The 26,540-nt window shown below is 39.8% G+C and overlaps 1 protein-coding gene across 7 annotated transcripts in view; it reads right to left on the reverse strand.

The window, feature by feature from the left end:
• NAXD (NAD(P)HX dehydratase) overlaps positions 1 to 26,540 on the reverse strand; it is a 52,111-nt gene that overhangs the window by 17,125 nt on the left and 8,446 nt on the right. For all 7 annotated transcript variants that reach the window (XR_014226310.1, XM_082279134.1, XM_082279130.1 and 4 more), the window contains 2 exons: positions 24,967 to 25,055; positions 12,159 to 12,267 (listed from right to left, as the gene is read on the reverse strand). Coding sequence is in view for 6 of the 7 variants with exons in the window: in XM_082279134.1 (XP_082135260.1) it covers positions 12,159 to 12,267; positions 24,967 to 25,055 (198 nt within the window). In the remaining variant the exon portion in view is untranslated. The remainder of the gene's footprint in view (positions 1 to 12,158; positions 12,268 to 24,966; positions 25,056 to 26,540) is intronic.

Below are 26,540 nucleotides of genomic sequence, written 5' to 3' on the forward strand. Positions count from 1 at the left end.
CTTCATTTTCTAAAACTAAAAAAGATTCCCCCAACAGTCAGGAAGGAAGTCTGAAGGAAGACACCAGATCTCAGGAGTCCTTAGCCTTCCAAACTATTCTCTTAAATGCATTATGAGCAATCTAGGGAAGGAATTTTGCCAAAGTTCTGTTCCCAAAACAGCTAAGGTTTGGCAGATGCTGTTATTGTTTGGCCCCTTTTCATGTTTCCTCATAACTGTCATCTTGGCTACTGGAATCTCTTGCTCTCTCCCAAATAAGCAATCTTGAAGATCCATTGTATACCAAAAGAATGTATGTATAAGATTTAAAAAAGTGGAATTTACAAAGCATGACAGTGTATCTACAGGTAAATAGCATCTGGAAGGCCAGATCACTGGTACACTCCAGAGAAATAAGGCATTTTTTCCTAATCATGTTTTGAATTCCTACATCTCTAGCACATCTGAAACATCCACAATACTGAAACATTTGACCTCTACTCTAAAGAGAAATTTCACCTTGCTAAGTAAAAGTTACTGGGCAAGCAGCTTTTATTGTGCACTAAGTCTCTGAGGTATTGGTTTCTAATCTAACGTACTGAATGATCTTTGCTTGTTCTTTCTCTCCTTATAAAACAAATAATCCGGGGATACAAAGTAATTTGTCTTATTTAGAAAGCTCATTTTTGATTTAAAAAAATGCCAAACAATACAAAACAAACAAACAAACAAACAAAAGCCCCTATCGCAATCATTTTCCTTTCCTCTTTGTTCCTTAAACCCAGACAGAAACTGCCTGGAGATAGACAAGGAACCTCAGAGAGGAAGTTCTGGGAAGGGAAGGGGTGACTTTGAAACTGTAATAAACAGTAAAGATCAGGGAACCCCCGTAAGACAGCCACACGTTTGAAGGACGCAACATTCACAGGAGACCCCGCTTCCTACTGACTGTGGACAGCACCACTGGAGAGCAGCTCATCCCATGCAGCTTACACACCACATTCAGGGTGGGATGAATAGCCAACAGATATACCTGTCTCTCCTCAGCTACAGAGACACTTTACTGTTTTATTTTTAGACACCAAGAATTAGGTGAGATGAAGCCCACTTCTAAACACTCTACTTCTGCAGACACTGTATTAAAAACCCCCTTAAATATTTGCATTAAGATGAGTTTATGGCAGTAATGGTAACATCTTCAGTGCAGAGTACTTTGTTCCTGGAAGCAAAAATCAATTTTCAGCTGTATTTGTACCTCAGTATTTGGCATGGATTTCTCTGGTTAATACCTGTAGATACAGAAGAACCTTCACTGTTAATTGCCCAATTACTACATCTCAGACTAACTCTGCTCTCAAACCAGAACCTATTTAACAGTTCCTGATAAGAATTCTATGTATGAGCAGAAACCATCTGTTCAGTTTTATCCAATGTAACAATTATTTCTATGGGAAAGGATTTAGAAGGTAACACTGGCAATTAAAAATATTAAGAAATGTCACTAAGACACAAAAGCTGAAATCCAAACACCAATGACAAATGAACAGCAACACATAGAGATATCAATGATAAGCCCAAGACATCACCCCTTCCCTTCAAACAGCATTTGAATATTAAGATTTTGAAGATCCTAGCTCCAGGATATCCCAGTGGACAATCTTTCTGTGCACAGAATGTATTATACTACAACAGTGATGGTTCAGCTTGGAGCAAGGAAGGAGCACTTCCTTCAGTTGATTCCTAAGCCCTCAAGGACATCCAAAACTGAAGCACTGGACTCACAAGGTACCTTGGCACAAGTCACAAAGCAGAGGGGACAGTGATGAGAAGAAGAGGATGATACACTGTTGCCACCCAACCTTATTGACCTACAGCTACACTGGCTAGCTAAGATATCAAAGTCTGAAATTTGGATCCTTCCTCTGCAATTCACAGCCAGGGCCAAAATTCAGTCTCTTACCTTTCATATTGAGAGTCTTAATAATGGGGTTTGGGCAATCTCTTGCTAGACATATTCTTCTTTGTATCAGCTGGCTAAATACTTGGTAGTCCTCTGAAACCGTGACATTTGCATGAGAAAATGGAAAGAAGCGTCACCCCCTCTTATTAACATCAGTGATGATTAATTGTATTGCAAGACTGCATTACTCATGCTAGAACAAATCTGTAACAGGAGTTTCCTCTCCGAATAACCAGACCAAATCTGAAGCTTCTATCCTCATTAAGCCAAAGAGGAAATTACCTGGGATTCACAAATCCCATGAAGATGCTCCATGGGACAAACTCTCTCACGGTTATTACCATTTGTTAGCAGCACCAAATACTTGACCTTTAGGAATGCCCAAAATAGTATTTCAGTGATTGCAGTTTTTCGTGGTGGCAGTTGAGGTAAAGAAAGCCAGAGAGGGTAAAATTAACCTGAATCTACTCCTACTCTACTCCTGAAATACACAATTTCCTGAAAAAACTTTTTTTTTTTGACTGATTATTCAGGATTTCTACGCAAGCAACCTACTCAGTAAGAACTGAAAAAGAAGTTGTGTCATAGTAGAAACCATTGGTCTATCTGAGGAAAGGTAACCCTTTACTGTAATTACAAAAATTTACAAAGTAAGGATGAAAAATGTATGGTTTTTTTTTTTATTATCATGGAAACTATTCCCTTAGATGCAAGGCATTCATTGTAGTAGAAATCTGTTTTCTGTCCCAACTTTCACATGGAAATTTTAAAACAGATTCCCAAACCCAAATTCCAATCTTTAGAAGAAACCCAAAAGACAAAACCAAAACACAAAAAAACCAAAACCACCAAAACAAAACCGAAACACACCAACCACCACACTTCCCCCAAAAAAACCTGACAACACAAAACCCCCAACACATTGACACCTGTACAACACACACAAAAAGGCAAAATTATTCAGGCTGGAAAGGACTGCAGGAGGGAGAAGCCTGAAGGAACAAATGGACAGGATACTGCTGAAAGAGGGCACAGTAATGCAAAAAAGCATGGTACGATTTAACCATTTGATAGCCTGCAGCTGTGCTGTGAAACACAAGATTCACCTGCACTGTACTAACATGGACATCCAGGACTCCTACACTCTTCCACAAGTATTATGGAAAAGGGAATGGGGATGAGATGAGCCACTGGTTGTAAGAAGCAGCCACATGGGGAATAGTGGGGAACATGAGAGGGAGGAATAAATTCCCATGGAGCTCCTAAGTACAACCAAAGGATCCCTCATCAGCCATGGAAGCCTTCACAGAGCAGCCACGCTGAGGCACCAGGGGCAGAGAACAGGTGCTGCTCTCACAGCGAGTACCCACAGCCTCTTGGAAAGAAACTCTGCAGTCTGGACTTCTCCACCCAAGTCCAACAAGCCTGTAGTAGCACTCATCCTATTTATGCTGCCCACATGCAACAGCCTAAAAGCTGGTTCTCCACAGATCCATGGAAAAGACAATTATGTAGATTTGCCCACACCTAAGTTAGATATACTTTTCAGCTATTTAAATTAGATGTGGATTAGCAGCAGAATGCCTGCCGTGACTTTTAATAAATATACTAGCAGTTTTATCACTACTTAGGTTTTTCTTGATGAGCTGGTTCAGCTACACAAAACTTTGGCATTTGGTGTTTGCAACGGGAAGAATCAGGAAATCGGAGCCAGTCATTTTAATATACGATTGAATTTTAATGAAATGTATAGAAAACTGGAATAGCAGAATATATAAAGCAACATCTATCCCACAACAGTAATTAATTTTCACATTGTCATTTTTCTACCTAGCAAAGGAAAGACTGCTTTACTTGATATCAGCAACAAACACTGCATTTCCTCAGTCCCTTCAGCAGTCATGTCTTGACCCACTCCTGGAAAAATTCCTACTCATGTTCTCAAAAAGAAATTCAAGCCTTAACATGCCATAAAAATGGACAATGTTGACCACAATGACATCCAAACACTTTAGGAAGCAGTATTACCTTGCCTTCAGCCCACTGAAAGTGCAGTCCACTGCAACCTGCAAATGCCAAGTATGTAATTACACACTCTGGTTTGGTAAAGACATGCAAACGTGCAGAACATCGCATTGGGAGTGGCAGCCCTTTTTACAAAGAACCCTCTCCTGAAATACAGAAACAGAAACTGCTGTTGAAATGCCACCTATAATTGCTTATATTTTCTGCATGGATGCTGCTCTCATCCAGCAATCCTGAATCCATGGTTTTGTCTGAAACAATAGAGATAAAAGGAAAAAATAGCCAAAATTTTCCTGTACATGCTGCAGCTTAAAGCATTTCCACACACCCTCCTCCCCAAGGTGACCTGGAGGAACAAATAAGTTCCACCCCAACACGCTGCAAATTGATTCCTACAATAGGCACTGAAAGCCCTAGGAAGCATTTCTGCCTTGCTTGCTTCAAGTCTGGATAAATGCAGAGTTAGCAGGGACTCAGCTGCAGTAGAGGTCAGGATGCAGCTCTCTGGTGGAGATGCCTGGAAAATGGGCTTGGCAGGCAGGAGTTTGCAATCTTGCACAGCTAGAAGTAGGCAAATATCCCAGGCACAGGCTGTGCTCAAGGCTACAGTCTTAGCTGGCAAGGGGGAAAAGTTGCCCTTAATATATTCTATTTGATGCAAGAAATTTGAAAAAAATTAAGAATGGAGCTCTACTGTTTGCGATTCTTCCCATTAGAGCCATATTTTCAGTAACTGGTTTTAGGCTTTTTATTGACTCACTGGTGAAAATGAGCAGTTATCTCTTAAATGTGCTTTTATTAGTTCCTACAAACTGATCCAAGGACTCATCCTCCTTTCAAAATTCAGCAAAGACAATCAAAATCTCTCTTTGTGGTGAAGATATATATAAATCATCTTTAACTAGCCTAATTGCCTGATTTTTTTCCTTACGTATTTCTGTATGCATACCTATCACTAATTCACTAATCACTCCAGTAAGCCCTCAAACCTCATGCAAGGAATGACCACCACTTGTGAATGAAGAGCACATAATAGAGATGACTATCCCTCCTCTGGAGCAAATAGGTTCTTCATCTCATGGTTTATGCTCCATTCAATTTATGTTGGTCTTTTGTCTTTTAACTGTAGTACCACATGCTAGGCCCTGTTTTCCAAAACAGCTTTTCAGGTGCACAGCAAAATATTTCACTTAAGCCAGGCAGAGGGTGTTAAGAACTCTAAAGAATACCCCCCCTACACCAGCAGGCTCATTAAGTGCTTTGGGAGATATTAGAAGCTGTTACAATCAACAAAGCTGAAGACATTGTATATGGCAGCTATCAAAACTGTTCTACTCTACATAAAAAAAAATACGAAAATTATTCATTTGTAGATTCCTGCTTTGAATCCAAATGAGATCATTTGCCTTAAGCATGGAGGAAAACTGCAGCCAACAGTTTCTTAATATCAGCTTCAATCACATGCTAAATTCTTAAAGAAGTGACATAAGCCAAAGTAATGCCTGAATACAATACAATAAGAAAAAGCAAAAGCCTCTGAAATACTGTCCTAGTTATGAAAAAACCCAGAGCACTCCTTTTTGCCCATGCTCCCCCAAAATCATGGTCAACCAGAGACCATTTGGGAAACTACATTTATACATACATTTCAGCCCTGAACACATGGAAATCCACTTTTAATTATTAATCCTGTTTATTGCAATCCAAAGTATAAATATCTAAATCAGAATAAATAAAAGCAGTAATTTTTCTCATGCTCTCATTCACTGAATGTCTGCACTCACAATGCAAACTCTACAAGGTTTCCAGTTTATAGCTGATTATGTTAACTAGATTTGGCTTAAGATATTCATGGTCAGCTGTTGGTTCTTTGTCTTAAATAAACATAAACTTAAAATGAACTTGTCATGCTTAAAATGAACTTAATGAACTGAATTTATCACTGCCAATTTCTTTTTAGGGTTTGTATCTGAATGATGCTCAGAAAGAGTTGAAAAGATATCCAATACCAGTGGTTTGCTCACAAATGCTTTGAAGTATCAAAATCAAGTTAAACAACAATATAAGCCTACATGCAGAAAGCAAATAAATATCCCACTTCACTGTGAATGACTTTCATCAAGACCCATTATACATATTAGAAATAAATTCTGTTTGCAAGCTGCATAAACCTGTATTTAAGGTACTGTTAGCAGATATTCAAACACTATTTTTCTAATCAAGACATTTGTGAGGAAGCCACAGAATACTAACAGTTCTTAGCACAAGCAGCAGTAGTTTCTTGGCATAACCAAGAGGGTATCTCTGCCTTGAGCTGGTGTTTCCAAGGTTTATCCGCACCAGTAACATCGCCACAGAGAAAGAACTGCATCCTATCCCAGCAACTGCTTCCCCTTAGGCGAAGACATCTACAAATTCTGACTCTCATCAGGCCTTTTGAAAGCAACAAAGCTTGGCTAGCAAGAGATCAGTTTTTCACTGGATTCTACTTGTGATACATGCATCAATGCTGGGCGTTGGGTGAAAGCTGACAGCACACATGTTGTCACAGAGAGGCCACGTACATCCCACTGGGTTTTGCCCTTGCAGCACCCCAAACACAAGACCCAGCTACTAATACAGCCCCTGCCTGGCTCCGTGGGGTCCCGCGTGCCCCCACAGCCGCACGGGTGGGTTCAGTGCTGCAGTCGGCAGCAAAGAGTCGAGAAGGGCGTTTGGGTGCGTTCTGCCAGGAGCATTTATTGCTGCTACACTGTCGAAGGCTGCAGAGGCAAATACGAACATGATCCCAAAACTCACAGTTTTATCTGGGGAAAAGGTGGGACTAGGGAACAGGGACCAATGGGGAAGTTCTGGGGGAGTGACAAGGGGTAGAGTCTGACAGCCATCTGGGGGAGCCAAACTGGGATAAATTAACAGAGCAGAACAAGCATCCTGGGAGAAGCCTTTCTGGTCACCCTAACACGATGTGGTTCTTGTGGTACTAGGGACTTGTCTTACTGAAAACTCTCTGTCCCTTGTAATGTATGTTCACCGGTCACCACAATTCCTCCTTTCTGTATTAAACAAAAGGGCCTCTCTCAGGGATCCCCCAGAGCTGGGCAGGGACAGTATTAAATGGCGCCCCAAATTGGGCACCACCTATTACTGGGTTCCCTGCTGGCTCCGTGGCTCACATGCATGAGCACACAGATGCAGGGCTGGCTCCACTAATATTAAGCCAACAGCAAGGAGTTGAGAAGGGTCCTTGCTTAGAGTTCCACAGAAAGCAGTTTATTGCTACAACTTGTGAAGGTTTCTAGAGGCAAATGACCCCGAGCACATGACAGCTCAGGCTTAAGTACAGGGGCGTGGCTAACACCAGGAGCCAACTGGGGAAGCACAACTGGGGTACATTACCATAACCAAACATGGCATCCTGAGAGAGGCTTCTTTCCCTCACAATAACCGATAGTCTTTGGCACCAGAGACTGCCTTACCAAGAGCTCTCTCTCTGTCCCTTGTACCACTGGTCAATCAGCCACCACAAGCTACCTGATCCACTCCAAGCTGAGGGCTGAGAAGAGAAAGAGGCATATCCTTGCTGCTACTTCTGTTCCCTATGAACTGCTGAATCCCCACAGCAAGAACCTCCAAAGGGTATAAACAGGGAGGAAGCAAATGCACATAACACACACTAAAGAATGAAGTTTCTGGAAAATAATTCTTCTGCTGATTAGAGCTGCCATGAGCAGTGACTCCAAACAATAATACATTCCGTTGGTTAATATTTGTACATGGTGGTAGGTACCACAGGCAATACTACTAATCTGTCACCTGCAGCATTCACCTGGGATGCTTCTCAGGTGTCTTACACCTGGTACAAAGAGAACTCAGAGGGCTACTTAGGTATCAAGAGGAAAATCCTTTTCAAGGCCCACAGTGACAGACGCAACTCCAACAAACACATATGGTAACAACAGGTGACCCTGTACTCTGCAGTGCTCTTGATCTTGCAAAAAACTAGTGCAGATAGTGTAGTGAAGCACCTGGTCCCATTCCCACAACTTATTAGGGCTGTGAAGTGTTGCCTCAATCCTTAATGCAGGAGGCTTGAGAGGGGGAAAATAATCCAACTAACCAAACACAGACAGGCTGACACCTCAGTCAAGGAACTAAGAATCCACCAATCTGAAAATCTCAAATGGGTTCTCTCTGGGCACACCCGATGGAGATGATCTGTGACATGGGCCCAAACCTCTCTCACCATGTAGATGTTAACTACAGCCAAGACATTTTAACAGAACCTTAAGATGATGACACAAGGGGTGGAAAATGGGATACTGAAATTTATATCCCAAGAGATAGCAGAGATCTTTAAGGACAAATGACTGGCTGAGGGAAGCATTGCAGGGCAAGGGAGTTGAGGGAAGAAAAACAGCAACATCAATAGGCACAAAGGGCAGCTAGGCAGGGCCTCAGCCGAAAGAAAATCCAAGCTGGTACTCCGGACATGTTCTGGAAGCTAAAATAAAGACTGAGAATTGAGCAAGAGGAACAAGCATATCGTTTGAGAACCCAGTTGATTTTTATCGTGTAATCTGAATTACACAGAGTTGTTCTTGCCATTAATCATTACCCCTCCTACAGGAGGAAAGCAAGCATCCTCTGCTGAAAACAGCATTCTGACTTCATGGCTGCAAGGCAAGACACAGCAAGTCTGGAAGACCAGAGTGTGGGACTTGGTGCTGGCACTTCAGGGAGGGAGGCAAAGAACCCAATGACAAGCAAGGAAGATTCCATCATCGAAGACTTCAGTTAAGGAGAGGGCTCTTCATAAGGATGAATGCCTCTCTACCCGATCCCAACAGTAACTGCTATTCCACCAGCAATTCTGTATCAGTCCATTTGACCTCAAAGCCAGGAGGAATAGGAGATGGCAAGAGGGTGGAAACTGATGAAGGACTCAGCCTGTAACTGCCTAACTGCTAGGTGGCAGCAGAATGCAGAACATCCTGGAGCATTAGGCAGCACCTCCTGCTCTCCCAGGTGGCTATGCAAGGAATACGGTATTTTTAACCAAGTCCTCTTGGGAGCTGCACTCATCATTCTGCAGCAGAGGAACCTGGTTCTCACACCTAAGAAACAGCTCTTGATGGTACAAGCAGAAATTTCCCTACTTCCAAGCTTCTCCTACAAGGAAAATCAGCTCAGAGTAAAGCCAGAAGTACAAACATACATACAACAGCTGATGAAGTCAATTGTGATTGGTAGCTATGACAGGAACATAACACTGCTGCTGTGTAAAAAAAATATCCAAAAAAGAATATCCAACAGCTCTAGAAATATTCTGCTTCTAAACAGAGCACAGTCGTAGGGATTTTAGCCTTGCTTCCACATGGCAGCTCAACTCTTTCTCAACAGGCTAAACCACCAGCAGCAACACTCCAACTGAGCTGAACTCGGTGACATAACATACTGGTATCTCTGGCCAGAATCAATCATGGACACTGAAAGGAAAAAACAGATGGCCTGATGTTCCCTACAGGAAAGCTGACATTGTGGCCAACTTTCACATCAGATGCGGTAACAGTATTTCAAAAGTCTGAAGTAGTATGGGCAGCAGAAATGCTTCAATCTGCACACTCCAGAGCTGAGAAACAGCGCAGAAATGTGGTTTTGCTCCTTTCTCTTGAAGAGAAGCAGGTCGTACTGGTCCTACAAACCCATGGCTAAAAAGCTCTGACAGAGCATCAGCTCCAAGCAACTGAGTAACAGCATGTGAGGGTTCTGGCACAGACCCACACAAGTGGCACATAAAAGAAGGATATAACTTGCAGAGTGGCTTCTTGTAACAGGACTTGTAAATGGAATTACAGCCAAACCTACAAAATCACACGAAGCCAGTAAACATGCATTCAAAGACTATCAAGGTGATCAAGCAAAAAAAAAAAAACCTAAATCAAAGGAAAACGATCACAAGGTGGGTTTTTTTATCAGACTGTTGAAAGGAGTTCAAGTGCCACAGTGAACAGTGCAGGCATCAAGAATGAGGGAGGCAGGTGACACACTAAAGATGCTGAGGAAGCAAAGCATTCTTTGATCTGGAGATGATGCACCATCTGGTCAACAAGTACTCAGGCTATTCCACAACACTGTCTCTTGGCCATATAACAGAAATTGAAGGTTACTGCACTAGTAATTAATTTCTTAATTTCTCAATGCTCAAAAGAAGAAGCAGCCCGAACAGGACTGTTTGGAGAAGCACATTAATTGGCAATGTGCTGGCACAATACTGACAAGAACTGACATACAAACAGCATCAGAGAGATTCCAGAACAGTATGCCTCAGCACCTAAATGGGGCAGGAGGAAGCAGAGGGGAAGCTGTATCTCACCATCACCACCACTCTGATACAAAATGCTGACCAGAAAGCAGACACTCACCTACCTCCCAGCCCTGTGTTCATATGACATACGCCACAGTTAGCTTAAAGGGAAACCAGAAAACTTTATACTAAGCCAGCCTCCTATAAAAGTTTAAAATAGATTTTTTTTCTTGACACTTAAAATTCACTGCTGAAGCAAGAGGGAGACTCAGCTTTCCCTCAGCACAGAAAAGCACCAGTCTTCCTCAGACAGGCAGCCAGGGTTCACTTGTCCCCAATGGCATGTTAAAAGCCTCAGCACTGGGTAACTAATGAACACTTACACAACTACAGTGGAGACAAAGAACTTGAGCTTTAATGTGACTTGAAATTAATAACGCCAGATCCACAGCTCATATGAATGTGCCCTGAGATTTTAGCATGAAGTAACTTCCAAATGCCTTGTCTTTATTGACAGGGTTTGTTTCTCTAAGCTGGCTTACACAGGACAGCCAGACTGAAGTAAAAGTATGCTTGTAATTCACTAAGAAAGCAATATTAATTTTAGCAATGAGGAAAAAAATACAATCAAGAAATCTTCCAGATACTTCTGTAGTACAGATAAGCACATAAACCCTGGATGGAATTCTGACATAAAAGAAGTTTATCTTAGATATTCTAAATGAATTCTTGTTTTCTTTTGTTTAAGGTTATTTTCCTTTAGGAAGAAATCCCATCAAACCTATTTTTTTAAGCCAAGAAAAAAAAAAAACCTGTCCCAAATATTTTTTTCTGTAAAAAAAATTCTGAAAAAGTGTTTCCAAAAAATAATAAAATCTGCTAAAATTTTTCACTCAGAATTTGATTTCTTCATCAGCTGTAATAAATTTCTTTTTTCTTTGTTTTCTTATCTTTATTAGTTTTGCACCTCTGTTTCATAATATATACATTTTCCTTCCAAAAAGAATTAAAGAAGCAAGAAACTCCAACAGCAACTTTCTCTAAAAAAATCCTAGCAAAACCACCATTCGCAGTTCTCAAGGTATTCTAAACACTTGGATAGTGTGGTCTCTCCAGTCTCTTGCCTGCTCTGTTTCGTGATTTCACTGTGTAACTGTCAACATTTCTGTAAATTATATTCTACTTGTTAGTGCCACTGATTAATTCAGTAATACTGCTCAGGAAAAAAAAAAATTGAATTGCACAAAATTAGATTGACATTAGACTGAAAGGTACACTTCAAACATGCAAAGATGTGTTGACAGTAATACAAAACATCATTGGGAAGATGGTCTAAGTACATATTATTTAAAGTAAAAAACTATCTAATCTCCTGTTTCAGCTCTCCACTAAGGCTTGACAGAAAATAGGATTCTCTCTTTATCCAAAGTAGAAGTCTGCAACATTTTATAATTAGGAGTATTATTTCTTATTGCAAGGGGATACAGTCCCTGTTCTTTGGTGCATCTGATATGAGCTGTCAAACATGGTTCTGAAAATTAGGAACTCAAATCCGTATTTATGTACTTACCGTACTGGTGCTTTGCACCTGACAAAACACAGAGCCTTTTATCCAGATATGCCAACATCTGTTTCTTAATTAGTGACTTTCACAAGCTAAACAAAAGCAAATCAGAACAACCATACAGGTGCCCAAAATTCAGACTGAAGCTTACAGTTTAACAATGAAAACCATGGATAGAAACTGTAATTTTCAGTCAACGATATTTTATTAAACTTGATATTTAGCAACCGTATCAAGACCATTTGTGTTATGGTGAAAAATGGAGGAATGGTTAATAAAATTCAACATGAAGACACAGGATAAAATATCAGTATGCACATTACCTTAGCATTCTCAAGTAGAACTTCATCTCTACCTAAGCCAGGTCCTATGACAACCGAGTGCAGCCGTGGTAACCACTTTTCCACCTCATGGACAGCATTGGGACTATCACTGCATGGAAATGTGGGGAAAAAAAAAAAAACCAACGAGTTAAAAAAGGCTTCATTTTAGTATTCTCAAAAACTGAGTTCAAGATGCAAGATAGAAAGAGAGATTTCCTGTCTTCAGTACCAAGCAATTTTATCCTCCAAACTACCAAGAATCTGTGACCCAGGAAATATAGAATGGTTGTCCAAATAGCTAAAATGAAAAACTTCTCTCAATTCATTCTTTAGGGGATACCACATAAAAATGAGGAGGTAATTGCAAGTATCCACTATGGTTGTTACAAAATAAAAAAAATAAAATCCAAGCAGGAAGCCAACAATTTTTAGAGTCTGTCACAATTCCCTATTTAATGCTTCCTTGCAGAGGTTATACCGTGGAGACAGATGCACCATCTCACAGGTATATATTGTGGCTTGCTGGAAATGATGCAATTGTTTATTACCCCACATGGCAGAATGATAAATCTACTCATATGCTTTTTTGTCAGTTGCTTCATAAGCATTTTTTCCAACTGAATTACAGCCAAATTGTCCCCTCTCCCCAAAAGGCAACAGGAGAAACAAGCTATTCAGTACAGGCATTATCTGCTTGTAAAGCTTAAAATTTCCATAGCATTTTGGTTTATGACTACATTAGAAAAATGATGAGAAAATTCACTGCCAAATATAGCTGCCACAATACAGCATTCAGCCACTGACCAGAGCTGTTTATTTTGTTCTGATCAGTTTTGTTGTGTAAATAGGTCAGAATATTTTGAAAGCACTGCCCAGCATTTCCAGTTAATCCTTACTGACAGTATGGAGGGAAAATTTAGCCTCCCTCCTTCCCCACCTCTGGCATTGGTGACAACAATAAATGAACATTTTAACTGAAGCACAGGGGAATAAAGCTCCCTGTAGGCAGAGCAAGGGGGTACTGCTTCACAGTATTGCTCAGAATATTGTAAGCTTGCAGTGCTTCAACAAAGCTGTATTATTACAGATGAAAGCCACTGCATGTTTTTCATAACCAACAGCTGTCCTGATGGGACACACCACTTGGGAACCAGTGTTTAGGTTGTGTCTGGCAGAATCAGCAAATTCCACAATGATTTCTGCAAGTGCCAGGAGGCCAAAGCTTTTGCAGCTGCAGGGAGCGAGGCATCCCGCTCAAGGGCGCAGGGATGCGGGGCCTGGCTGCAGCCCCGCAGCCCCTCTGCTGACAGCAGCTGCCTCAGAAAGCCCAGAGGTGCCCTGTGCTGACACCACACAACAGCTCTGTCAGAACAAGGCTGCTGGGTGGGAGCAACGACCTGCTGCAAGGGCAAGGGAGACACTGAACCACGGCAGGACATCACTGTCCCCGGAGCAGTCCCTGTTTTAGCAAGCTGGATTTCCATTTGAACGCTGCAGCTCCCTCCTTTCTCCTCTACCTTTCATAGAAACCACAGTAGCTTGAGAACTATTAAACAGCTCACTTTTCTTTTTATTTATTTTTGTACCACCACCTATCAGTTTATGATGTATACAGAGGCTGGAAATAAAAATGATTCAAGAAATATCTAAAGAACTATTAAAAAAAAAGACAGGTGACATGTGAAAAAACATGTGAAAAACTGCCTGTAAACCAAACTCTCATGAAACATCACCATTTCTGAACGCAGACCACTTTTCTTTGTTCACATACTGAACTTATTTTATCTTTGAAGAGCAATATATATCTCAAAAAATATATGTTTGTCAAATAAATGTATCTATATACCATGTAGTTGTAAGAATACTGCTATATATATATATGCACGTCTGGATTCAACATACCTTTGGATAGTAGAAGCCAAATACATTAAAAAAATCTTCATTAAATATAAGCTAAGAACAGAGCCATAGGTAGTACCATAAATGCTCTGCTCTTCTACAAACATCTCATGCAAACAATCTAATGATAAAAAGTTTGTCAATCTATTTATGTTCAGGATTGAAATAAGATAATTTTGTCTAAAACTCAATTGATAATGTGCACTTTTCAAAACAAAGCCATCTCTTGGGAAATAAACAGTCCAATATTAAGCCACTCCCGCACACTTTGCCTCTGGTAATAATAAAAACCTACTGTGGAGCTTTTAATCTCCAAAGCATTTTACAAACATTATGTTCAACTCTACTGCAACTTCACATCAAGAAGCAATCCAAGATGTGAAGGGTCAAGAGACAAAAAATAGTGCTAATGACTACTGCATCGCAAAATCAGCTATAAAAACACGTTGTAAAGTAACTGATGGATTTTGAATCTTCATAAAGAAAGCAGAAAAATATTGCCTCATGGAAGCATCATGCCAGCTTCACCTCAAGACACTGGATGTTCACAATAGCTGTGGCTATGCAGCTACGGACACTGTACCAATATCCTGTATCTACAGCTGCTCTGAAAGTGGAAGGGCTGTTGTGTTACCTCACAGTTTATGTCCACACACGCACATCAAACCAGTCGCATTTTAAAGCTGATAGGGTACAAATGATCAACGAGCATCTTTCTTTAGGGAGGGATAAACCTTGAATGTTCCTGACCACAGGATTTAGCACAAAGGCAGAAATTCCTCTAGCTCTTAACAGCTACAGTCTATGCATGATTTTAAACACACTCAGAAAAGCTCTCTGAGGTCAGATGGCCTCTGCACTCTCAGACTTCAGAGCAGACAAAGCTCAACCTGCCTGTCAGGCACAGTTCCTGGACTACGGCAATTCCTCATCAGTGGAAAAAGTGGTTGGAAAAGGCTAGTTGGCATGGGCCAAAATCGTTCCTAAGGATCATCTGGATAATTTGCTGGTACAGATAATTGTGCCTGGGTACTGAGGAACAAATATTTCTTGGCAGTATTTGGTTTATCATTACAGAAAAAGTCAATGCATATTCTTGTTTGCCTGTGGATCAAAACCAGACAAAAGTGTCTTTGGAAAAATCTACCTTGGAGGCACCAGCACAGAATACCATGGCAGGTGCTCAGCTGCTCATGGTGTACTACACTCACACAAAGAACATAGTGAACCTCCTTTGTCACTTCGTGCCAATTTCCCAGCCTGGTTATTAACCTGATCTCAAACCTCTCCTTTTAATTATCACCTCCATTGTGCAAGACATTGAAACAACAACTGAAATTAGCGCTGTATTAAAAAAACCCCAACACCTTTTTAGAAAGGTATGAGGTATGAAGAAGATGTCCCCTTGATCAAAAGAGATGTAATCTTCAAGCTTTGACAGAAATTAATCAAGTAAGCAAGAATCACTATAGCCTTTAGAGGAGCAGAGCTATATCATATCCAACTTTATTTCTTTCCAAAAGAGACATCACAAATGCAATACCCCCATTCTAAAGCACAAAGCTAGTAATAATATAAAGAGGAGTAAGAAAATCTCTTAAGGCCAGGAGAAAATAGCATTTCAATTTCTGAGAAGAGTGTAAAAACCTTTGAAAGAGACCTCAATTAAATAAAAATCTGGGATTTTCCAAAATAAAGCAAGGTTTTTTGGAAAGTGATAGGGCAAGAGTTAGGGTACTAGTCTGGCTTTCCCATAATATAAAAATACAAACTCTGCACCACGGACATACACAATAGGAATAATTGGGAACCTGAATCCTAGGAGCAACACCTGCAAACATGGAGAGTGAAATACAGTACCATTTTGCAGATGTGTGCATAAAAAGATCCTAGTGACAAACCACATCAGGGAATAAATGGGGAATGAGCAGATACTGAACAGCTACTTCCAGCTAATCACTACATGTTATGTGACATGTTATCAGATGCCATTCTGATGAAAATCTAGATTATGACAGCTCACTGCTGCTCAATCAAGCAACTAAGCAACACCCTTCCAAACTCCCAAAAGCTTCCTCAAAATCTTAGGTTGTCTGCAAAGCAACCAATGAAGCTCTGACTGCACATAGAAGAGAACTATCACAGGGTAAACACATAACTACAGGACACCACAGTAACTAGTAAGAAAAATTGAAGGAGCTTCTGTAACTTGTGTCAGATCTGTGAAGTTGTGTAGGTAAGAACAAGACTAAAGCTAATGTCAACAATCATTGAATCAACTTCACACATTGTCCATTAGCCAGATCTAAACAAACAAGCATGCAGACAGAGAGGGTTACACAGAGGCACACAAAGGCAAAGGACCCCAGAGATGGGGTCTGATCAGCTTTCCTTGGCTGTTAGTGAGAGGTAAGGGGAGGCTGAGAGACTGATGATCTCTAGGGAAGGCAGACACAACACCTTTATCATTTGCTGTCCCTGAAATTGCTGCATAGACAGGACCAAGGTATGGTGTTCAGTATCTTGCATGCTTATCTTTTTGCTCTTTTCTCCCAGAATGTATTGAGATAAGTACTTCCCATGGCAAAATAGACAAAGATTCTTCAAACTAAACATCACTGAGTCTCTAAAATGGTGAGGACAAATTTTCTTTGCAAATTATTAGTGGCTTAAGACAACTTTTGCCACATTAACCTCATAAAGTTCAATGTGTGCAAGGTGCTGCACCTGGATCAGGCCAATCCTCGATATGAGTACCGACCCGGAGAAGTGATTGGAGGTGAAGAGCTAATACAGAAAGAAGAACTAAGTTAAGTTTTTTTCTCTTCAGAACTCTTCTGTATTTCACTATCACACAATAAAAATTGTCCTAAAACACAGTTCTGTAGATCTTCATCTTAGGGAAAGCTTGATGTAATAACCTTTCCAAAAACAAACAAGCAAGCAAGCAAACAAAAACCCCTAACATAAAAAAAACCAAACAAAATACCCCAGCAAACATCTGAAAAAAAAGAAGGTGGCTACTGCTCTAATACCACCCACAGTTTGTAAGCATCTTCTAGAACTGTTTGTTACAGATACCTGACAGGTGCCATCTGCTTGAAAGTCTGCTCTAGATTGGTCAGTGCCCAGAGTGGGGGGACACTTGACAGCTAGGACCTAAAACACCACTCCTATCCCCAACTCTCCAAAGAAATAAAATTTTGTTCTATGCTGCATTTTTTCAAAGACTGGCTTTTACCAAATAATGAAAAGCCACCAAGCAATAGCTTTAAATTATCACAGAAAGCTCTACACACAGCAGCTTTCCTCATTCAGGATGACTGACAGTTTCTGTCATTGCTTTCTAGAGGAGGGAAAGGAACAAGTGATAAGGTGCAGCCCTGTCAAATTTTACATGGAAACAAGAAAATGTGAAGCAAAGTCAGCAAGGGTATAACCAGGAGCTACAAAAATAGTAGATAAGCATGAATGACAGCACAAACAGGAGGCAGGACTGCAGCTCTTCATATGGGTTTTAGGCAGAGCTGGTACCACCTTAGTAATCAGAGATGTGGTTTGGACATCAGAAAATGCCAATCAGTGGAACCTCCTGCTAGAGAAGAACTGGGACAAAAGCAAGACTGCTGTCACCCAATTGACTATATGGCTCCTCGTTGGAGAGTACATTATTCAAATTCTGCTCGTTATCTGTACACACTTGGTATGACTGAGGCAACTCCAAATGCATTAAAATATACCACTGCACAGGTCTGCTTATGCAAACTCAGACAAAGTCACACTAAGGGGGCAGTTCCATAGCAAACCTACAGACTTATCTTCAAAGACGGGAAGGAGTTTCTGATCTGAGGATGAAAGACTTTCAGTTTTGTTTGTCCAAATACTGCAGGTAATTATAATTAATGTGAATCAAATGTTAGCTCTGCTGACACTTGGAACCTGTCATGTAATACATCACATCAAAAGAGCCAAAGATGTAGCTCTATAACTGAAGTAGTTATCTCAGAAGCTAATTGTTACCAATTGTGGTAAACCTTGGGTGAGGTATTTATTGGAAAGTGGGAAAACAGGATAGGGAGTGAAATTATCCTGGAAAGAATGGGTCAAAGGAATGAAAAGCAAACCCAAACAATGCAAAAAAAAAAAAAGTTGAGCATAAAATTAAACTAATTATCTATTCCAAGAGTGGCTGTATTTGTTAATGTTTAAATCATCTTTCTCATAAATAAATGAGAAATTTCCAGAAGCCCAAGGGCTTCAGGCAGCCTCCTTCAGTCCCATGAACAGAACTGGAAATAATAGCCTCTTCTGGAGAAGCTCATTGAGCCCATTATCAACTTGTGTGTCTCTCACCAAGCACCTCAATCATTTAGAGCAAATCACAGAGACAACAGGCTGGCATGGAGCTGTCTGGATGCAATTAGAGAACAAAAAGAGTTATATTTATTAAAGTAGGATTAGCATATTAAAATGCCCTCCCAAAATATTTAGAAGAAAAAAAGGGTCAGTTTCACCAACCAGGCTGTTTAAATCTTTGAATGTGTACAATCTGTAAACACTGGATAGACAATATGTATTTTCCAGCTACATTAAATAACAGGGAAGAAAACTAAAGAAAAACAAAGACCTTAATGAGAGAGGGATTGAATTCTATTCAAATCAAGTCTTCATTTCCAGACATTGAGTAAGTTAATCTAGACACTAGAAGTGAATCTGGTAGGTTTCTTCTGAGTATTAGCAGCAGCAGGAACAGCAACCCGTTATCCAGGAGAGGCAGGGGTGTCACAAGTTCATCAGAAGGGACTGCTCTTAATGTGCAGATACCAGAGTTTTTACTTGCTCCATATTCTACCTTCAAGGCAGTAAAAGTGTAAATGACCTATCGAGGTAAACATTTAGAAAAAAATGCCATATTGGCCATATCATTGTTTTGGGGTTTTTTCGTAAGGACAATGACAAAGTGTTTTCCATAGCTGCTGCTTGGACACCAGACTCTTACTTAGGTATCAGATGTTCTGCTTCACTAGGAATTGGGTGGTCACACACTACAGGCATTGGAATTCACAACAGCCTCTTTAATAATGAACCAAAATGCACTAAACAAATGGGACCACCTCTCTTAAGCAGAGCCTCCTGCATTCTGTGAGAGAACCCCAAAGGAGAAGAAGCTGTTGCCTGACTGTTTTCTGAGACCTCTCACACAGACATGACAACAGCACTGAAGGTCAACCTTATCTAGCCTTGTAAAGATAGCACAGCTACCAACACAATCATTTTATGACCAGCATTTAGATATAGATAAATACTTAAAGCTGTTGTAGTCTGTTTTGATCTCAACCACATTACCAATGTGTATTATGACAATCCTCCCCAAAAGCGTAATGATAACCAAATGTCTTGACCTCCTATTTTCAGAGTTCATGGAAGTGGTCTTGACCCCATTATACTTCCTGTGAATTGACTTGATAAATAGAACCTGTCAAATATTTTTCAAATGGACTGCAATCAATTGAACCTGTGACTTTCAAAGCAACAGAATCAAGATGACAATGTAATTTCCCTCAGAAAGGAACACATTTAAAATGTCCCTAGAAAAAATAATACTTTTTTTTTTAATGTTAAAACCAGTAAATAAAGTGACAAGCTTGTATCACATCCGTAGCCCTCACAGTCAGCTCTTAAGGCACAGGTGATAGTTGAATTAATATCCAGAAGGCTAGAGTACTTCCAATCAGCTGTGGATACATGAGAAGACAGGACAGGTCTCAGCCTGTCTGCTTTGCTTGTTGTCATCTGGGGAGAAAAAAAAGAAAAAGGGGATCCTCAAACCTTCAAAAACAAACCCCAGGGATGCCTGCCTTCTGTCAAACGCAAGAAAGATTGAACACCAAAGAAATTTGATCCTGGTTTCAAATCACAGCAGTATGGCAAACATTCAGAAAGATAAATTTGGCCAGATCTAACTGGAGTACATCTCTTTCTGACATATCAGAAAGCAGCAAGGACAGCAGCCCTCCCTGCAGCAATGCTAAAAATCTTTGACTACTTCTCACATTTGCAGGAGGTGACAAAACCTCCTCTGGAATCACACTGGACCTCTGCAACAACCACAAGGAAAGGGACTATAGTACAGGGTGAATACACCTCCTAGCTTTTATTCCCTCTGAAACGCACAGCAAAGCAGCAGCAGCTTTTTGCCAAGAAAGCCAGATACAGAAAACAAGTCCATAAGCAAGTTTTGGCCATGGCATTGCATGACAGAACAAGAAAGAGTTTAAATATATAAATTCTCTGAGTCAGCACATACAAACTGACCTTTATCTCTCCCTAAGTACTCAAGAAAAAACCCCAAACTTTCTCATGCAATTCCTAGCTAGGCTGATGTCTAAATAAAGCTTTGGAAAAAAGATCACAAAGTTTAGGTCTTCCTCCTTCTTCTCTGCAGGTGTAGTCAATTGTGAGACATCTTTTTGATTGTTGGAGGAATCTCTGTTTATTCCCTGACTTTCCCTGGTGACAACAACTCTGCACTTCTTCCAGCAGCTGATCCAAAAGAGGTCAGTGCCAGCGTTACACCACAGTTGTGTTTAATAGCTATCCTCAGCTAACACAAATGAAAGGTAAGAGCATCCTCCCACACTGAATCAATGTTTTTGCATCTCCTCTCCACGTAATAAATTATAGGGGGCCAAAAATCTGAAGATTATTCCTGGGCCTTCTTTAAGAGATTTAGCACTGGTTAAACGTGCTCAAATAACTTATCAGGGCCTCAACTACCCATGATTCACCTTCGTGATTTTTTTCACATGGTCAAAACATAGCCAAAATTCAATAAAACTAGGTAAAATATGTTCCAGAAACCCTGATCTTCATTAAGCTTCTTCATTAAAGGTAACTGGCCTGAACACACAGTCTGCCCTTGTGAGAATTTTCTCCCCAGTTATTCTTATTTCAAACTGAAAATAATAATCCTTTTGAAAATCCAACCCAAAACCTGAACTCTGCAATTAACTGTAAGACTTCTAGTAATTCTGACAATCTTTCCTAGTCCACACAAACCCAGAGATACAACCAGCTAAGAGGAAGGTATTAGTTCTAAATCCATGCCTAGTTCAAGGGTGATTTTTTTGGTGGATAATGTAAAATCACATCACTTTTTTGGCACCACAAGAAATTAATGACCTGACATCTCATTCTACTTCTCTGATAAAACTCTGGAGATTAAGGAGTATATCAACTGTTGACTTTACAAACTGTCTGATAACCACCTTACAAGAGGGGTACTCAGTAGTATCTGGCTCTTTTCTGGCCTACAGAGAAGAAAATCTCCGTACAATTATGAAAAGTCCTTGCAAGAGGGGAATATAGCAGAATAGATTTATTCTCTCTTCTTTTAACATACAACCAACTGGTTTCACATAGCTCATTTAGCTCTGGGATCACTTGCCTACCAGGACAGGATAAGCTAACCCAACACAGGTATCCAAGAAGTCTATTCAACCTGACCTGAGCCAGGCCATTAACATGGCAAATATAAAAAAGCTGCTGAAAACTCTTCCCTAGAAATGCCTGAAGGAAGTATGCACACATCGACAGCAAAAATCCACACAGAGAACACCTGCAATAAAATAATAAAATGAAAAAGCTAGGTTTCATCTTGCCTGTATTTGTGAAACATTTACAGTAGAAGCACATTAGCTGACAAAACAGGAAAATGCAGCACAAACCTGGGGTAGCAGTGACAAGACCAAGGAGAACAGATGTCACCACGACTGGGTATATTCCACTATTCAAAAGACCCCAACTTCTGCAACACCTATTTTTCTCCACAGGAAAGCGAAGTCGGACAGCAACAATATTGAACTGGTTAGCTGGTCAATTTTTGAATAATACCAGTTCATTGTGGAAGGGGCCATAATGCATTTGACAGAATTCCTGAATACAAAGGAAAAGTTACTACTGATAATATTGACTATTCACAGCCTCTAGATACCCTGCTATCATTATTCTGCTCACGTGGTGAGGACACAGAGCCAGGTGCTGAAGCTTTGTCTTTCTAGATCCCAGGCTGTCACGTGCAGTCCCAGCTCCCATGTTCACTCACAGGGAATGAAGTCAGGAGACAAAAACCACAGAGAAAGTTGCACTATGGGTGTCCCCGGTATGGAATGTTACACCAAAAGGATTCCTGGGATGGTCTACATCTGGAGTCACATGGAATTGCCCTGGCAATGCTGCAAGATGGATGTTCATTTTCATAACCCTCCTTCTGCAATCCTAGTCAATCTTTCTCACATAACATTCTCTGCATCCTTCAAGTGACAGACATCTGCCAAAGACCTGAAATGCTCCAGTCCAGCTTCTAACTCTCACATACCTTCACCAGTCATGCTGGCAAAGATCTGCAACAGCAGCTCTAATGAACCAGAAGAGCCCAAACATTCAGAGGGGGCAAAAAAAGAGCATTTTCTTTCCTTGAGGTGATCGCCTGTGAGGTGAAGGCAGTAAAGAAAGTAGAGGCAGCTAAGATGATAAAATGTCAGATTCCCAGCAGCACAAAATGGGAGCTGAACCTTGGCAAAGCGCCAAGCTGCTCAAACAGGGAGTTGAGTACACGGGGCCATAATTATGATTAGCATAATAAGAGAGTGGTACAACAGCTACCTAGTTACTCTGAAGGGTCATGGAGAAATCATAACAAAGCAAAGTTTTAAGGGGAGACACAAAAGAAAACAATGACATAGCTGCTCGTGGGTTTACCCAGAGGTTCTTCCATGCGTGAAGTGCGGCCTGGGAGAAAGTACAAAGACTATTTAAGAGATCAGGCTCTGAATCAAGAGCAGCCGGCCGTGCCTGCAGAACTCAAATGGCTCCATAACATATAAAGGATCATATGAAAAGTGTGACACTGAAGACAAAGGACCTCACAAGAAAAATAGGCTGTTAGTGCAAATTTCAATAAAACCTGGGCTCAATAGAGTCAGTCAAGATTTTTTCCTTTCTAACCAGAAAGGACTGTTTTCTCTCCCCCTCAAATGAAGCAGAAGAGAAAAAACCCGAGAAAATTTAATAAATAAAGTCTGAGCACTCGGATATTTGCATTTTTAAAATTTTGAATGTCATGTAAACAATATTTACAGATCCACTGCATCATGCAATTAGCCCAGCTGGGTGCATGAAATTAATCAGTTTTAATAAAAGTATTAAATACTCAGTTGCAGACTTAAAGATATATGAAAATCCCTAGATTCACTGTACTGGGTACATCTGAAGGAACTCATAGAGCCTAAGTTTAAAATCAAAAGTTCTCTTTGCAGGTAGAAAGATCAGAGTTTTCACTGAAATCTGAATTTCACAGAAGACACTGAGAATCTGCATATAAAAAAATCCCAGCCTTAGCAGGCACGATCTGGTCCTCCATGAACAGAAAGTTTACTGTTAACCCTATTTTCACCTCCCCTTTCCTCTGTGCTGCTTCTATTTCTCCAATTAACCTTTTCCATTACCAGACATCAAGAACCACCGTGCACACAATGCTTTTCCCAAGGCAAGGTCACCATACAAGATGACCATATGCTGTATCTCAAGTGCAACACATCAAGACACCCCAAGTTAAATGTTAATATTGCCATCAGGCTTCTCCACTGTGTTTGCTACCATATGATACCAGACAGAACATCAACTGAAGAGATGCTTTTTTGATTAAAGAGGCAAACAGTCATACTGGTAAAAACCCTACCCATCTCTCCCTTGCTTTCAAACATCATTTTTATTTTGTCTGAACTCTGTGAAGTTATGGATTTGTTCTGTCTTTGGGAGGCTGGGGGGAAAAAGCAACCAACAAAACACAACCCTGTTTAACTGTCTTCCTTCTAAGCACCTTGGTCTACAGCAACAGGAATGAAACCCACCTTCAGAAAGCAATAAACTTATGACTTCCAACCGCAGGCACCCCCATAAGGAAGATCATATTCTGGTTCTCAGACACCAAAATATTTCTAGTGTTATAAATCCTTCCTGACAGCAATATCTGACAAACACGTTTTTAAATTATGTTTTTCCTACCCTAATCACAGCTTTACTACGTACACCAACAGACTTTGACATGCACTGGTGTGAGCTAAGCTCAGAGGCATATACCTAAGGCACACATCTTAACTCTCATTTGCAGTGCTCATTGCAAACCATCATAACACCTAACTGAAACAAATTTATCCTATGAAAGTTCATCCATCAATAACACATTTCAGAAGAAAAATTCAGAAAAGCACACACACACTGATTTTACCAATTAGGAGGACAGTTACTTATTAAACTTTTCATCTTCTTGTTAAGTAAGTCCTGTATTTTATATCACTTTGGAAGATCTATTTATTCCCAAGAACAGGTGTGTATCTCAAACAACATACTCATGAAGAAAAAGGAGAATAAGCATCTCTCTTGCCTTGTAATTTTGCATAGGTGTCTACAAACAGAGTACTGAGAGAAAAAAAGACACACTACTGTTAAACACTATTAGGGCTGAAGAAGCAAGAGAACACACTCCATTTGCCTTTTGAATGCAGATTTCAAAATGCTGACTTGTGGTGATTTGTAGTTCCAGATCTTGCTACCGTTCACTGTTAAATGCATTACAATCACAGAACACATCAGCAAGTAGCAGAAAGAAAGATCTCTGCTTTTTAAAAATTGCACTTTGACAGACATGAAAATAAATTCACAACTGGTTGTCCTATATTAAGTATCTAACTGTTTGTAATGAAAGGACAAAGCCCAGAGTTTTGTGATCTCCAGCTCACCCATCCAGTAACTCAGCGAAAGAAATAACACAAACTAATCGATTATCAGACTGAAATATTAAAACTAGTAAGCCTGACTAGCTCATTTAAACAAAACATAAGTCACTTACAGAACTGGATGAACAATCAGCTCTGGACTATATGATTTGATTACTGTTGCTGCATCTTTGGTACAAAACACATGGGATAAATCTGCACCCTAGAAAAGAAAATTTGCAAACAGTATTATAAAATTCGTACTTACTAATAACTCTATCATTCCAAAGACTACTCAACTAATAATTTAACTGAATTCTTATTTCTCAATAGTTTAAACAAACTTTATTAATTTTTTTCTATTTTGGCTTAGACTAGTATGAAATGTTCTGTTCTTTTTGTATCTAATTTCCAGTATAATTTTTTTTTTGTTTCTCACTAACAGGATGACTGAAAACACAGGTCTTGAATTTTTACTCACTTGAGATATGTTTCTCATTAGCAGTTCTACTGTAACATACTTGCAAAATATAGCTATGGCAATCCATGAGTACATTTCTAGTCCTACCATTTTCACTCAATGGGCCAAATTCAAACAAGAAAAAGGCTGGCACAATTTCAGCAACACACCCTATGTTAAATAAACATTAAAGCTGAAGACTTGAGTCTCAAGCTTCTGCTACCAACTCAAAAAATCAGAAATACACATAAAATTATGTAAGCAGTGACCAGGAAACCTGATCTTGTACTGGTCATGCATACTGAAATTTCCCATTGTTAAGGAATTGTCTTCTCTGCTTTACTACTATACATTTAACATTTCAAGCTATTATGACTGTTTATGTGCAGATATAATGGTCTGAAATCAAGTGACCTCAGTAAGAAACCTCCTAGTATTGCCACTGTATTTGCAGATAGTGGACAGAAATCTGAGTGGCCTTGGGATCTTATAGTAACATGATTAAATAGTATCATTTCAGTTTTAAATCTTTGAGGGTTTTCATCCTGAGGGAAGAGGTGGTTGGAAATACCTGGGTTTGTTACCTACTTATTGAGAGAAATCTTCAAAAAGAGAAACATACACAATGAACTGAAAGTACTGATACACTATATATAGCATTCTGAAAATTAGATGTATTATGTAAGCATGACTTGTTTACATTTGAACAATCACCCTGTATTTATGTACTCTGCAGTAAATATGTTTAGCCATTTGATATGTCAATAAAATAAGGAAGTTCATGCTTCTAGGGAAAAAAAGCTTACAAAATACTTCTGCTAAAGATGAGAATGCAAACAAAATGTGCTATTAAAGATCACACTGAACTCCACCCACAATCTTTAGACTTACAGCACGTAAGAATTTTACTAGGCTAAAGCTTTAAGTTTTGAAAGAAAGTTACTTCATTCAACACAGCTATCAGGTCCAGAAAAGTTTCTGAAGAACTTATTATAGTCAAAAACATAACTTTAAACAATAATCTAAGGTTACTTTATTGTTCACTTTTGGAGAAAATATTTCATCAAGTCTTGAAATTTCCTGTGCAAGTCCCTGAAATTGTCAAATTCTGGACATATTTCTAACTTCATCTCACATGGAAAAAGAAAACACAGTGAATGAAACACAGTGAATGACACACTTGCAAAGTATTTCTACAAATTCTGGATGAAGGATTTTCTTCCTTCAAGAAGATCTTCTAGATCAAGA

This window comes from Coloeus monedula (assembly GCF_965178545.1).
Source record: "Coloeus monedula genome assembly, chromosome: 3".
NCBI lineage: Eukaryota > Metazoa > Chordata > Aves > Passeriformes > Corvidae > Coloeus > Coloeus monedula.